The 16,574-nt window shown below is 37.3% G+C and overlaps 2 protein-coding genes across 3 annotated transcripts in view; one reads left to right on the forward strand and one right to left on the reverse strand.

Annotated features, from left to right (window-relative positions):
• Nucleotides 1-16,574, reverse strand: part of LOC120624941 (diacylglycerol kinase 1) — a 118,094-nt gene that overhangs the window by 73,021 nt on the left and 28,499 nt on the right. The window lies entirely within an intron of this gene.
• On the forward strand, nt 255-12,611 carry LOC120624944 (chymotrypsin-C-like). 2 transcript variants are annotated; one of them, XM_039891778.1, is made up of 9 exons: nt 255-1,041; nt 1,873-2,161; nt 3,652-3,819; nt 5,535-5,745; nt 8,348-8,457; nt 9,020-9,187; nt 9,956-10,109; nt 11,642-11,682; nt 12,377-12,611. In XM_039891778.1, exons 2-9 carry the CDS (start codon nt 1,913-1,915, stop codon nt 12,557-12,559), a joined length of 1,284 nt encoding a protein of 427 aa, XP_039747712.1. In that variant the 5' UTR covers nt 255-1,041; nt 1,873-1,912; the 3' UTR covers nt 12,560-12,611. The 2 variants fall into 2 exon arrangements, with proteins under 2 accessions (XP_039747712.1, XP_039747713.1); XM_039891779.1 differs by lacking the exon at nt 255-1,041 and adding an exon at nt 1,617-1,639.

The following is a 16,574-nucleotide window of genomic DNA, read 5'->3' on the forward strand; positions in this document are numbered from 1 at the left end:
CCTCGGACCGATCAACGCAGCTTTGGTAGGCCCCGGACAAGGTGATGAGATGACATCAATAGGCATAATAAGCACTTTTGTAACGTCAAGTCTGTCTGTGTGTAGTGTCTCTACCACCGGTTCGGAAGGCAGATTCTACCGAGAAGAAGCCGGCAAGAAGCTCAGCAGGTGCTTATCCAGCAGTAGATGTCCATTTATTGACATCATGAGTATAATAAAAAAATTACATAGTTAAGCTAAGCTATATTTTAATTCAGTAAAAGTCTCGTTTCATTTTGTAATAATAATATTTGTAAAGCAACCAGAATAGAAAATGCTACCGAGCTGCGTTATCCCCGTGCACTGACTAAATGAAGAAACGCACCCTCAGACTCAATGGTCTCTACATGAAAGGGTTTATAGTTTCGTAGCTTTGACTTCGTTAACTGGTTAACAACATCATATTAAAGCTCTAGTGGAAATGCATCCGAAGATTGCCCAAGGGTCTACATAAGACTACTTACTTTGTAACAATATTGATTAGGGACTACGTGTTTTGGTTATCGCGGTCCGTTTATCCTCCGGTTTATGGTTGTTCACACACTAAACCGAGAGCTATCAAGGAATTATGTTCATGGGTGTCTTTATGAGAGACGACAAGACTTCTTGCTAACTTTGTGTATGCCTTGTACACGTTGAATGTTTGATGACACGAACTATTGTCCGAGTCTGTTCTCCTGGTAGCTGATTGAATTTTATTAATACAATTTTTGTGTTTATACTATGCCTAAGGTCGTGAGTCGTATCGTAGTAACATCGTCAACTAAAAAGGAACCCTATATTTATTTACGTATATATAATCGAAAACAACACTTACAAATGTTCAGTTCCAACGTAAGCAGTACTGAATTTCAATTCCAAAGTTATCAACTTATTATTCATAATACTAAGTCCGATTTTTGTACCAAACTTATGACAGTGTTACGCAAAGTTTGGCATATAATATTTATATCCTTTAATAATTGGAGTATATAGACGTAAAAAGTGAGAATTAATGTAAAGGTTAGTGATATTTAACACCGCGGGATCCTATTTGGTAAAAGAAAGCCTTTCTTTCTTCTCATTTGTTTTTGAAAATGCAGGAATCCTAGGCACGCAAGCATGGCTCGTAGACTTGTAATTAGTTTCATTTATATTTTATGTTCTTGGAGTATCTCTACGTGATTAAATAAAGAATAAAGAAATCCGTGTAAGAACGCGAAGCTAAGGTAAGGTAAGGTACGCGAGGCGAAGCTTAGGGCGAGGCACATAGCCCGTAGAATAGATGGATGTGTGGTTCCCAAGGAGCTGGAATGGCGACTTCCCACCAGTAAACGCAGCGTTAGTACTGTACTCAGTGGCGTGCATAGAGGGTATGCAGATGATATAAAATGAAGAAAATCTCCAGTACGAGTTATAAAAAACTTAAGGATAGGCATTGTAAGAGTTATAAAAAGCCTACCCTTAAGTATTTATAGCTCGCACTGGAGATTTTCTTCATTTTATACCATCTGCATACCCTGTGCATACCCTCTATGCACGCCACAGTCTGTACTATACACCTACGAGGTGGACAGATGACAAGCAGGGAGCCGCTCGACTTAAGCGGCACAAGAACGTGGTATTTGCAACTTTATAATATTACACATTTAGCATTTCACAGTTTTTATTTTACCTCTAACGTTCTAAACGTTTGCCGTAAAACGGGGAAAATAGGAAAAGTTTGTGAGCCAGTAACATTACGCGGGTGTAAAGTGAGACGCGGGGTGTTTTCACTGTTTTGGACACAATGCACTTCATACAATAATAACTGAATAGGGGTTCTGTGTGTTCATAATTCTGTGGTTTTTACAGATTCAACAGAAGAAGAGCTAGTGTAAAACTACACACGACAATGATAAAGTGGTTTCTATTCGTCTTGATAACAGGGGTCTGGTGCGAAAGCGATTATTACGTAGTTGGCCCCCTATTCAGTACTTTCCCTTGTAAGGACAGTAATGATATAACCATTTGGTTCGAGGCAGGGCTTCAGCAGAAGGACAACAATCGATATTATGTTTACGTCGGCAAAACTTTACCAGCTGATAGCAAGATGACCGTTATATTCGATTCGCCGGTTAACTTGACGTTAACAATTAAAACAGTAAGTATTTTTATCATGTGTTCCTTCCTTAGTAATATTAATAGCATGGAAATTTTAGTAAGATTTCTATAGTTCCTTTTTTTATTTATTTATTGAATTAAAAATCCATTACAATATAATATAGATTACATAATTATTATATTTTAAAAAAAGAATGTCAATTTAATGTTTAAATTGTCGACGGCCGACTGGCGCAGTGGGCAGCGACCCTGCTTTCTGAGTCCATGGCCGTGGGTTCGATTCCCACAACTGGAAAATGTTTGTATGATGAACATGAATGTTTTTCAGTGTCTGGGTGTTTATCTGTATATTATAAGTATTTATGTATATTATTCATAAAAATATTCATCAGTCATCTTAGTACCCATAAGACAAGCTACGCTTACTTTGGGACTAGATGGCGATGTGTGTATTGTCGTAGTATATTTATTATTTATATATTTATATTTATTTGAAATTGAACCCTGTGAGGGCGCTGTAATCAGATTGGGAGTCGGACTTATTATTGTCAATATTAAATATTCATTCCAGATACATTTCAGAAATTAATAAAATAAAGACTTCTAAGGTCGCTTCCTTCTTCTGATATATTTTTTTATACCACTTCAAATTATCCCTTGACTATCACCCAAATTAACACGTTAGCTCGCTATCATGCTAGACTCCTCTCTACTGTCGACTCGATTCGGTGAGCGTTGTAGTTTATCCCGGGAAATAAGAGAGTTCCCGCGGGAATACAAAAAAAATCCACGCGAAAGAAGACGCGGTTTATATTAACGCATACTAAACAGTCTTTCGAAGATTATGTCTAATGCTCTTGTTCCGTTCCGCGTTGAGAGCACTGCACTCGAAATTTTCGACGAATACGTATACCTAGGACACACGATCCAGTTAGGTAGGTCCAATTTCGAGAAGGAGGTGAACCGCCGTATTTAACTCGGATGGGCAGCGTTCGGGAATCTTCTTGACATCTTTTCGTCAAAAATCCCTCAGTGCCTAAAGACCAAAGTCTTCGAACAGTGCGTGTTGCCAGTGAAGACCAATGGCTCCGAAACATGGTCGCTAACTATGGGCCTCATAAGAATGCTCAGAGTCATTCAGCGGGCGATGGAGAGAGCTATGCTCGGAGTATCTCTACGTGATAAAATCAGAAATGTGGAGATCCGTAGAAGAACCAGAGTTACCGACATAGCTCAAGGAGTCGCGAAGCTGAAGTAGCATTGGGCGGGGCACATAGTGCGGAGGAGTGATGGACGTTGGGGTCCCAAGGTGCTGGAATGGCAGCCCCGCACTGGTAAACGCAGCGTTGGTCGACCCCCGACGAGGTGGACGGACGACATTAGGCGCGTCGCAGGTAGCCGCTGGATTCAAGCGGCACAAAACCGTAGAATTTGGAACTCCCTACAAAAGACCTATGTCCAGCAGTTGACGTCTATCGGTTGATATGATGATGATGCTGAAAGAGTCTGTATTATATTTTTTTTATCCAGGATCAGTATTTGAGAGTGAGTCTTACACGATCGACCGGCTATGCGTTTTATTTTTACGCACCACACGCGGGGATGGGCTTCATCATCAAAGGGACTGAACCGGGTGTCACCCCGTACTTGACTAGCCTCTCCATCAACAATGAAGAATATTGTAATGAACCAAAACAGGTAAGGTCTTTGATTTTATTGTGTACACAATATTTTACAAAACCAAGAGAACAATAGATAGATACTCGTAGATACACTTTATTGCACATATATACAACGGAATAATATTATCACAACCAACAGTATGCAAAGGCGGTCTTATTGCTAAAGCAATCTCTTCCAGACAACCCTTGGGGTAAGTAATCATATGTTAAAGAAGACGCAAAATTCTAAATATACTATAATCACACTATAACTACTATTGCTATAAATATTTACAAATACTTATCTACTACAAAATATAATTTGTAAGTATAAAAAATATATTTTATATGTATGCACTTATGTTTACTGTATATTATTACTGTATAATTAAAGTATATACGTATATTATATTCCTAAAATTATTCATCCGCTATCTTAGTAGGTACCCATAACACAAGCTACGAGTACGCTTACTTTGGTCTAGATGGCGATGTGTATTGTCGTAGTATATTTATTATTATTGATGTACAATATAAATTATATAATGAGCCAAAACAACATTAATATACTTACTTAGATACATAGAGAGTAATACACATAAATGTACATTACATAAATACATATTTGTACTGTCGGAGGATTACACCCCGGCATCGGCAGGGGAGAAAAGACATCCGGGGATCAGATCGACAGGTTATTATTAATATATACATTAATCATTAATCAACTATAAATAACTAAAATATAGATTAATTAATAAAAATATTATAGCTGCTTAACAAATAATATTGTTTTAGACGACTTTTAATATTACTTAACGAATCTGAGTGTTGTTATATTCAGGCATTTGTTCAGGCATTCCATTACGGATTAACGACTTACCGTAAAATTTTGAGTGACGTTGAGGACATTAGAGCTTCAACGGCATTTAAGACTCTCGGCTCGCGAAGTTGTCTCCACGCGGAAACGAAATGAATATCCCTTTCCACACTTTTATCTACCCTCCGAGCAATGTTGCACGGGTGGACATAATTTACATTTAATGTCCAACAGGGGTAAAGTTCTCCTTTCCCTTTGGTAAGAACCACTCACAAGGGATATAATGAGATTTCTTTTTATCCCTTGTGAGAGATTTTTTTTGTCTCCTGCCAATGCTGAAGGCGACCTGTGCTTGCGAAGCCGATAAAACGGCGAAAAGTGGATGGTGTGTACAGTATGTAACATATAAAATAAAAATAAAATAACCTTCGTGAACATACACACTATATTAACATTATAACTACAAAAATGCTAGCGAAACCTTCATACAAACTTTTATACTTTATAAAACCACTTATTTTAAAAATCCTTACATACACCAATTTCTACGTTCAGCCTTTTATGCTGTATTTGTTCGGGTTGCTCAACCAGTCAAAACTTTTATAGTTATTAATTATTAATAATTGTGTCCATTGGCGCAGTGGTGCGTTTCGTGGTCATATAAATGCAAAGACCCGGGTTCGATTCATAGCAGATAGTAATATTAAGCCAAACCTTATATCGTTCTACGTATCTCATTCGTACCGGAACGCTAAATCGCATGGCGGCACCTCTTTGTCGGTAGAGTACATAACCCTTCCACCAGACCAGACTAGGGAAAATTCAGATATCACTGATTCTCAAAGTTATATTCAGATACGAGTATCATAGATTCCCAAAGTTATATTAGTACGAGTATAGACGTATATGTATTTATAGATTAAACTTTCCAGGGATTCCTAGAACAATTCGCAGCGAGGAGCATAGTCAAGAATACTGGGGTTTGTGGTAAACGGGCGATAGATCACTCCGAGCTGATAGTGAACGGGGCGGCTACCAAGCCCGGAGACTGGCCGTGGCACGCAGCGATATACAGACTGGACGGGTCAACTATGAAGTATATATGTGGAGGCACTCTCATATCCAAGAACTACGTGTTGACAGGTATATCATCAATATTACAGGTTTACCTTGATTAATTACTACTTTATTTCATTACAAGTTAGCCCTTGACAGCAATCCCATCTGGTATGTGATGATGCAGTCTAAGATGATAATGGCGATGGCAGTTATGTTAACTACCAGCCCATAAACCCATACTCCTAATCGGTTTCTGCGCGAAATAATAAAATTTAGAAATTTAAAATGGCGAATTATATAATTTTATCAACTATGGGTACTAAATGAAAGGGCTTGACTAGTAGAATAATGTACACTGTATTAAAAGTCAAGGTTTTTTCAAGAGAAAAGAGACTAAATAATAATAAAAATAGTCGAGATCCTTTCCTGAAAAGTGCCTGGTGCAACTGTGTATTTTCTAGCCCATATAACATTTTCTTTTTCCCCACGGCAGAAGTGTAACTTCTGAAAAGTAGGCTACGAGAAATTGAGATAGATGTAGAGTATAAGAACTATTAGGACAAATGTAAGGTTTATTATTTAGTTTCCGTGGTAACTAGAATAGGTGAAAAAATGTTTAATGTTTTCTATCTCACTCTGTCCTATACATTCATGTGTTTGTGGCTTTATCTAGATATGGTTCGGTTTCCTTGGTAACTTAAATAGGAAACAAAATGTGAAATGTGTTCTATATCATTCTCTCGCCGAATGACTTAATTTTCGTTTCATCGAGTTTGAATTCACAACGTATCTAAAGAAGGCTTACAGAGCCAAGTAAAAAAAGTCAAAGAAATATAAAACAGCCTATCCTGATATTTTCCTGCAATTTACCTTAACAGCCTGAAATTTGCCAAAAACCTCGTGCACGTGTGAAGAGACCCGAGCAACCACTGTATTTTCCCACCACTGGGTAGAAGTGGCCCAGTCCGCACTGGACCATCGCGCAGCGTGGTGGACGAGCTAAAACCTTCTCACGGAGACCCGTGCCATAGTGGCCCGGTAATGGGTTGATATGATGATGATACCCTCTGCGTCAGGGGAGGAATAAAGTAAAATTACAAATTAAGTATATAGATGAAGGTGGAATTACCTTGAATAAACGAAAAAAATACGTAAATATATCCTTCGTATTGTACATAGTAAAATAATTTCGTATTAATTTATCGATACGATGTTCATGATTATTGTAATCCTTGCCCTATGACCTAACGACATTGACTATAAAAATGTAGTTTTGAAGTTGGCGCCTATAAAAAATATCCGAGCAATAATACTATGTTAGAAATTAAAATGCATGAAAATAATAATTGTAATAATTACAATCGTTTCGACTCCAATTAATTGCGAGTTACCTTTCTTTCACTTGGCAAGGCAAACTCGGCTTGGGCAAATTTTGGGCCACATAGCATCACACTAATTTATTTAGATAAGTATTATAAAGGCTAACATATGCAATTGTGTATGTTTCTTACTCCTTAAGACCGCAACTACTGGACCAGTTTGGCTGAAATTTAGAGTGGATATGAATTATACCTTGGATTAACACAGAGGCCAATTTTTAACCCGCATAAATCCATTTGTTAAAAACTAAATTTAACGTCGATGAGCTACAACTATAGCTGTGGTTTGCCATAGGAAACTTCCTCGAAATTATTCTACCAGCTGGGCTCCGTGGTTTTACGCAAAATGAATAAGTCTGCATACGTTTTTGGTATAAAACATAATATATAGATCAAAAATTGAAAAAATTGGTTGCCTGTAAAGTCGGTATACGGGCGAAAGTTTTACGTGACAACGACTTTGAGTGGTAAAATAATTTTAATGTGAATATTCATTCGTATAGTAGGAAGAAGGATGAAATAATAGTAACAATTTAAAACATTTATTTATACAAAGAATTATATTTAAAACATTAATTTATACAAAGAATCTCGCACTGAATTTCATATTAACAAAATTTTATTTTTACCTTTACACATACATACGTATTTATATACAAATATACATACAATAACTTGCAATACATTTGCGTACAATGAAACAGCGTTTACTACAAAGGGACGCGTGCCTTTCACTTTTTATGTCTGTCTCTCTCGCTCTTAGGCGGGCTAACCATGCCCGAGTGGAAGGGACGCGTGCCTCTCACTCGCTCTCATTGTGAGCGCATAACGTGAGCGGAGCGTAACGCAGTTTCTTGAAGTGTCACCCGGCAAACCAATTTATAAGACGTTGTCACGTCAAAAAATCCCCTTTAAAAAACTTTTTTGCATTATTTTACTAGTCAAGCCCATTTAATACCCATAAAGGCAGTTAAGAAAAAATATGTAATCCGCTATTTTGTGGCTGTGGACGTTGCACCGATGTTCATAAAACATAGCTAAGAACAATCCTGACTAATTCACGTTACAAACTAATGATACATAATAAAAATCGGTTCATCGGTTCGAGAATACGATGTCACAGACAGACACATAGATACACACACAGACACATAGATACACACACAAACACGCACACAGACGCTTCAAAATTATAACACCACATCGTCTTTGGGTCGGGGGATAAAAGTACTAAAGTATAGGTACAAACTTATTACCCACAGCTATTAATTAAATTAAAAAAATTGGATTCTGAATTTATATTTCAGCGGCTCATTGCGTTTCCTACAGAGGTGCTAAATATCGGAAAGAAATTTTCAGCGTAGTTCTCGGGAAATACAAGCTCTTTGGAGATAACAAGGAATCAGAGGAAAAGCAAGTGAGTTTACTTAAGATTATGACATGACCAGATTCGATTTCAGTATCATTAATAACGTAGAACAGTTACAGCTAGATTAAAATTCTCTCCGATCGAGTATGTTCTCCCATAATCACCACGCTCGCTTGGCAGAGGGTGTGGTGATCGCAGCAGATGGTAGTTATAACAGGAGAATGCAGCTGCCCTTTTTCCGTTATATTCTAACAAAAGAGAAAACGGAAGATGACGACGACGAGAGGTGACAACTGTATTCTAATCTGCCGTCACCATATAGGTTTAAAGACATTAATTCTCAAAAGAAACAGTTTCACTTAATGAGAAAATAAAAAGTTGTAATATCTAGTTAGTGCGATAGAAAAAACAAAACAAACACAAAAATACAAAAGGTGGCGCGTTTATAAAAAAAATAAACAATGCTTTTTTAGCTTGTTTTTAAATGATTTAAAAGATTTTTCGCAATAAATCTCTTTGGGTAGACTATTGTATAGTAGTGGCACCATATGGCAAAGCACATTATTTTATGAAGTAGAGTTTTAAACTATTATTTATACAATAATTTCAGATCCTCGAGATTATAATTCACGAGCGTTTCGAATATCGGCACCTGTACAACGACATAGCTCTTCTCAAACTAAAAACGGAGGTGGTCTTCAACGACTACATCCAACCAGCATGTTTATTACGAACCGATGACAGAAAGAAGCTGTCAACGGATCTTATGAATGGAACTGTGAGTACAGTTATTATCTGGACGATTTAAAAAATGTACTAAAACCCATTTACTAAATCGTGGTTACTACACAATTGATGAATTTCTTAACGTAATGGTTGTTCGGAAGCAGGCCGCTCCGCTTTTTCTCTCGCTATAAAACGATGTTGGAAAAGAGTAATCTGTCTTCCGAAGCGGTGGTAGAGAGACAAACCGACTGATTATGAAAACTAAGTGTAATTTGATACTCGGCGAAAACCAGGAGAATCTGCATAATAATGAGGAGTAATTTATAATTTCTTCAATCTTACTCCACACGAAACAGATCTTCACCGGAGCATCCTCAGGCGATGTTGACTTTAGAATCATTAGTTATTAAGTGTTACCATGGGCGTGCCACAAGGACCCCATCTACATGAAACATTAGGTATAAGTAGAGTAGTGTGACTGTTTAGGGCAAATGCTCCTGCTTTATTGATAGTTAAATTTAAAAATAAATAAATTTGACCACCATCGTCGCCACTGCGGCGACTAACGCTTGCTCACGCCATTGAGGAAGTTATGAAGATCAAGGCATAGTTTTCTAATAATGTTTTCCTATAACATTAAGGACGTGATAGTTAATTGTTTAAATTAAAAACGAATATAGCTCTGAAACACTGAATCTAACTCTGAAAGTTAGAGATGCGTGCCGGAGATCGATCTCGGTCCCATCGAAAGTAAATCCAAAGCCTTACCTACTAGGCTATTACTGCTATATAGGTATTATTACTTGCCTTCGTATTTCAGATAGTAGGCTGGGGTTACGACAGTACTGATGCATTGTCCCAGACACTTCGTCAAGCGACAATGCCCATAGTAGCTGAGGCTACCTGCTTGAGAACCAATTCATACTACCTCGAAGTCTTGAGTGAAAATAGTTTCTGCGCCGGATACCATAATGGTAATAACTCATTAAGTTTTTTAAATTTATACTTCTTTTGGCGCATCAGGGAAAAATGGTGAGACTAAATTTTTACGATGCCACAAAAAACCGACACCATGAAGTAAGGGTTTTACCATTTTAGTTTTTCTAAAAAAGGTTTGACAATTGACTTTCAATAATTCAAACAAAACCTTTTTTCTATTGTTAGTGTCGTTTTTTCCACAAACGTTGAATAAGGTAAAAGATAAAAATTTTGAAAATAGTTTTATCATGTTACGCCAAATAAGTAGATATACTCGTAACTTCTAACGCGTGTGCATAAGTACACACACGTTCTTTTTTTTACTTATTCCACTACACGTTAGCCCTTACCTGCAGTCTCGTCTGGTGGTAAATGATGATGCAGTCTATGATACGATTACGATTTAATATACTCGTATCGTATTGGAACGCTCAATCTCGTGGCGACATTTTTTTTGGTCGCTACGATGAAGCAAGAACACAGCCGAAGAATTCAAAATTCAAATTCAAAATTTATTTATTCATGTAGGCCTATCACAGGCACTCATGAAGCGTTCATACATATATGTTTACATAATTTTAAGGGGATGGTGATAACTTCATTCGCCTACTTAAACCTAAAGCTACGAGGGTTCCAAACGCGCCCTGGTCTAAGAACAGCCTACAACAGACTTAGCCGGGTATTTTTTTTTTGTTATCACCATCTCACAGCAAATTTATATTAAGCTATGAAGCTAGAGCAATTCACACCCAATCTTTTTTATCGTTTAATTAATCCTTAATATTATAATACGATTTTTCTGTAAGCTTACGTTTTATATAAACTTTGAACTTATTGAGAGACATCTCAAAGATTTCATTTGGTAATTTGTTATAAAATAATATACAATTGCCCTTGAATGAATTTGCAATTATGTGTAGCCTAGTAAACTGCACAACGAGTTTATTTTTGCTTCTTATATAAATATTGTTACAGTCCATTTTCTTTTTAAATTTTGTTATATTTTTATGGAGATAAATTAAATTTTCATATATGTACTATGCCGAGTGTATTCAGAGTCCCACCGGACTAGACCAGAGGAAATAAAATTCGAAATTGGTTCTGCTTTACTGAATCAGGATAAGTGTTGTTTACTCTTCCGTCCGCAACTCTAAGAGCACTATCAACCGTCGATCCTGGTTATTATAACTGGAACTGTGTTAGTGTTAAAGCCCCCCAACCCGCATAGGTGTATGTTCATCACACGCCCTCTACAGGGCACGGGTTTCCTCAGATTGAGAAGGGTTTAGGCCGAAGTCCGCCACTGTGGCCAAGTGTGGATTGCAAGACTTGGCATGCCATTCAGAACATTATGGAGAAATTTCAGGCATGCGACAACGACAACGATAAAAACATCGCGATGTTTTCATCGTTAAAGCAAATGATATTCAATCGCTTAAATGAAAACCGTGGGATATTAATAGACCTTTCATGTACAGTACACACTCGGGATGATGGACACTTAGATATGGTTTGTTTTTTCTTCCAGGTACATCAGCTTGCAATGGTGACAGTGGGAGTGCTTTCCAGGTAAGTTCTTATTTGTAACCGACTTCTTTCAAAACGGATGAGGTTATCAATTCGGATGTTTTTTTTAATGTATGTTCGGGCATAGATTCTGATAAATAGTGAAGAGTTTCGGAGACAGACAATAGAAATCTTCAAAAAATGCCAGCAATTAAATCGCAGTGTTTACCCAATCACACAACATAAGATCACACTAAAAAGGGTTAAGCTGATGTATTCAGTATATAGGGGTACACCCACTTTTGTATCAAAGCTAATAGTAGCTGCAAATTTCTCGAATGGACGCTAGATGTAGAACATAAAATTATTCAAGCTTGATTTATACAAAAAATATTTTTGGTACTTACTTAGTTACAATGTCAGCTCAGTGACCCAAAGAGGACTCTGGCATCCGACACCAGAGGCTCCTATGCTGCGCTACTCACCGCCAATGCTTTTCCAAAGACAGGCTTCAAACTTCCCAGTTATTTATGGTCCTACAGGACGGCCTTGTTACAACATTCAAGACAGACGTCGGTTTTGTCTTTGTTAAAAATAAAAATGTTTTGTAAATAAAATTTTTGATCAATCAATCAGTCTTAACCGTATTCGGCCATAATTGCGGGGATTCCATTCAGGTTTATTAGGGGTTTCCTAGTAGTAAGTCTATAAGATCCCCTTTCCAAATGACCTAGTATTGCATCATTTTTATTTTCAGGTATTCATACCATCTGATTATCCAGATAACACAAAAAACCTCACTGGCACCTGGCACGTGAAAGGCATAGTGTCGAACACAATGGCACGTTCCGATCGGTCTATATGCGATCCAGACGAGTATGTGGTGTTCACAGATGTGGAGAAGTTCGTTGATTGGATAGAAAAGTATTTGGAAGAGTAATAAGTTTACAAAAATAATTGAATGTTAAATGTAATAAACCTCTGACTTTTAATATCGTGTACATTATTCTACTAGTCAAGCCTTATATTTTACACCCATATTAAAGAAGTTGCGCAAAATGTAATTCGTCCCGATCGATCTTTTGCCCTATGAAAATAAAAAAACCTATGCCACAGTAACCATAGGTACATTAATTCGGGATAAGCAGGCTTTGTGCTACTCTAGACTTAATCTATCTTAATGTGAAATGTCATCCAGATCCTATTATTGAGTAACAAACACCCATCAAAACATTCGCATTATTATTTAAATTTGGTGACGGCAAAACAGCATATACAATAGTCACCACCCCTGCTCTTCTAGCGGGTTTCGTACGAGATGACCAAGAGTATAATATAACGGAGAGCGGGCAGCGGCGTCCTCTGTGCAACGACTGCAATCTACTCAGTGCCTGATAAAGCAAGCGCGGGGCCCGTAGCAAATTCTTTCAAAGAGCCTTTGGGTTCTTAAGTATAAAGTGGTAAAAATACTATTTAATACTCAATACGTTTGTTTGCTATCTATAGGTTACAATTTTGTGGGTAATTAATAGTGTAGTAAATTACTACACGCGGTGTCTGTGTGCGTGCGTGTGCTAGATCAGGCCGACTGAAATTCTACACTTTTATACAAGCTACTTTTTGTAAATTTTGTGCTCTTAACGTAACAAATTATTTAATTTATTTACGCCAAGGAAATACTTGGGTACCGAGTGTCTGACGTGGATTTTCTTAGTAGGAAAAGTTGTGACATTTCACGTTTCTGTGACATCAAAAAAATTCAACATAACATCTTAAGCTTCACACTTCCCATCATAAGTTTCACTCAAAAAATTACGCTCAGGCAGAGATGAGTGGTATAAAATATCTGGGGCCCCCTTTCGCGTGGGGCCCGTAGCAATTGCTACTCTTGCTACGTGGTTAATCCGGCACTGAATCTACTGCGATCACCAAACCGCCTGTGGGGGTTTATGGGCAAAACCTTTCTTTAGTCCAGAAGTATATATTAATTGATTGATTCAAATTCCAGGGCAATAAAGGTTACTGAAAAATTAATTTGACAGACAGATAATTAAAGTTGCAGTATAAAGTTTTTTTTTTGTTGGGTAATGGAACCCTAAAAGCGTGTCTCGATTCGCAATTACCTAAGATTTATAGCAATTTTCATATCACGTTACGGTGGGGCAATGAGGTCATTGGGGGCTTACGATTTTAATAAGAAAACACCCTTTTTCATGATGAGCATGCATTTTTGCTGTTAAAGCGAAGCGTCATTAGGCGTGTAAATTTGCGTCGTAGACCTGTAAGTCAACGTTTCGGAGATAAGTTTTGAAGGAATATGCAATAGTATAGTATATAGTAACTCTATAATTAGCCCGCGTTTACAATGTAAGCTCACTAAAATATGTTTGTTACGACATCACATTACAAATCTTTGAATTTCTTTGTGTTTCCCTATTATTTATTTATTAAAGTAAAACTTCTTTAGGCGCGACTAGGAAGTAATTTCTGACGGACAAAACGCTAACGTCAAACGTCCGTTTAATAAAAATAATAATTTGGATTGGTCGTAAGAATATTTCATATACTCTTGACTTATACGCCAGCTAGTGGCAAATACATAACCAATTAGGATTATTTATTTCCAAAATTTTCAAACGGATTAATTGTGAATAGCAAAGTGAATAAAAATTCAACTTTATTTATTTATTTATTATATAATTTCCTACTCAAATTTATTCTGTTTAACAAATGAAAATATTTATGAAATGTGAAAGTGATATTAATGAATATAAAATGAAATAGCGGAGTACCAGGAACATTTTACTCTTTCATCGATAAATAATAATTAAAGTTTTACTTCAATTGCGCGTAAAGATTACACGCACACACTTTAAGCAAATTTAATAATTGTTTTTTTTTTAATTGGAAAACCTACAGTTGTTATTACTAAATAATTAAAATTGGTTGATTTATAATGTCGACTTAAAACTAATAACAGGTATCCACAGATAAATAATAATATGCATATTTACTGCATATAAACTTTCCACTTAAATCTTTAAACTCTATTTATTGCTGAGAACTGCATTAACTTTTTATATAGTTATAATTGACAGACCAAGCAGATGGCTCATGTGATTTTCAGTGAGAAATAAAAAAAAACCGTTCTGTAGATCTAAGCATAAAAACAACAGTCCACTTTTGTTTTGCACTGCCTATTAATATACATCGACCGTCTTTCCGTTCCGTTAGTTAGATAAGGTCACGAGGTTATTCCTCCATTAAAGTTTCCGCACATTTCGACAGACTCGAGGGACTTCGTCGTCTCTAACATTAAGGATACATCCGTCTTCATGTAGGGTGAAAGGAGAGATAATGCCAAAATGTTCTGTTTAGGGTTCCGTTACTAAAATGGTAAAAACAAACCCTTAACCGCTTTTCACCGGCCCCGGATATACGATTGGTTTGAACGGGGGGAAGAAACTTGATAGAGTTGCCCCCTCTCTCCAGCGAACTTTCGAGAAAAAATATTTTTAAAAATCACAATTAATATGTGTTTGTAATGTTTCTGTGTGGCGCTTTTCTCTTACAAGTCGATGGTGAGCCAACAAACCTTCGTATGCTAAGTTTTTAATTTTTAATTATAATGATTTTGATCATTTTCATCATTATTTCAACCAATTGACGTCCACTGCTGGACATAGGTATTTTGTAGGGAGTTCCACAATCCACGGTCCTGGGCCGCTTGCCTCCAGCGGCGCCCAGCGACTCACCTGATGTCATCTGTCCACAGTGGCGTGCATAGAGGATATGCACGGGGTATGCAGATGATTTAAAATGAATAAAATCCCGATTACGAGTTACAAACACTTAAGGGCAGGCTTTTTATGACTCTTCCAATGGCTACCCTTAGGTTTTTTATAACTCTTACTGGAGATTTTCTTAATTTTGTATGCCCTGCATACCTTGTACATACCCTCTATGCTGCGTTACATTTTTGTTTAGTAGTAGCATTTGTAACAGAGCTCTTCCGGGGATGTACAACCGCCATGCTTCTTACTGCCGCTAAGCAGCATTCTTGCATTGCTGTGTTTCGGCCTGAAGGGCTTGGTCGCCGATGTTATTACAGGCTCATGAGGCTTGACACCTACGCCTCAGGTTGCACACATGGCGGGATTTCAGGACGTGTTTCTCGCATTCCTTGCGAAGTGTTGATCTGTTTAAAGGCGATAGTTTTCTTCTTAGATAATAATCCCTATCCCTACTTCCCTATCCCAATTTTTTTTTTTTGTTGACGGGGTTCCCGCCGTCTTCTATAAAAGATACCCAATTCTATGTGGGAGAATTTGAGTTCTGTGGGACTTCTACCCACTAAAACCCCCTCGGTAGCCAGCCTCAGTACATAATGTGAGGCTCCGGGATCTCCTAGGAACGCACCGGTGCCTCACTTGAACAACGCTTATAGCTCGTCCCGGGAAGATTTACTTCCCTATCCCTATCCCTACCAATCCCTACTAATATTATAAATGTGAATGTAAGTTTGTTTGTTACGCTTTCACGCGAAAACTACTGAACAGATCTTCACGAAACTTTTTATACATATTCTTGGAGGTTTTAGAAACAATATAGTATACTTTTCATTGCAAAAAAAAATATTAGGTAAGAAAAAAAAATGTTTGTGAAAAAATCTCGATATCTCATATATGACTATAGGTGCAGACTATGTAGCAGTACGCTGCACCCCAAAATTATGCGGATGAAGCCGCAGGGCACATCTAGTTAAGTAAAAAAATCGTCATCGTCAGTATCAACACAATTGATCGGCCCACTACAGGGCACTGGTCATCTCTCAGAATGAAAAGATCACCACGGCCATTGGCCAGCCAAATGCGGATTGCTAGACTTTGAGTACATTATGGAGAACTCTCGGCCGTGCAAGATTCCTCACGATGTTTTTATTAAAGCAAGTTATA

The sequence above is a fragment of the Pararge aegeria genome, chromosome 7 (assembly GCF_905163445.1).
Source record: "Pararge aegeria chromosome 7, ilParAegt1.1, whole genome shotgun sequence".
Taxonomy (NCBI): Eukaryota; Metazoa; Arthropoda; class Insecta; order Lepidoptera; family Nymphalidae; genus Pararge; species Pararge aegeria.

What these genes read in the sequence shown, in the direction of transcription:
- LOC120624944 (XM_039891778.1), top strand. Translation starts at nt 1,913, where the DNA reads ATGATAAAGTGGTTTCTATTCGTCTTGATAACAGGGGTCTGGTGCGAA. An exon ending in CGGATCTTATGAATGGAACT is followed by an intron (nt 9,188 to 9,955) that starts GTGAGTACAGTT and finishes TTCGTATTTCAG; the next exon opens with ATAGTAGGCTGGGGTTACGA. An exon ending in CTGCGCCGGATACCATAATG is followed by an intron (nt 10,110 to 11,641) that starts GTAATAACTCAT and finishes TTTTTCTTCCAG; the next exon opens with GTACATCAGCTTGCAATGGT.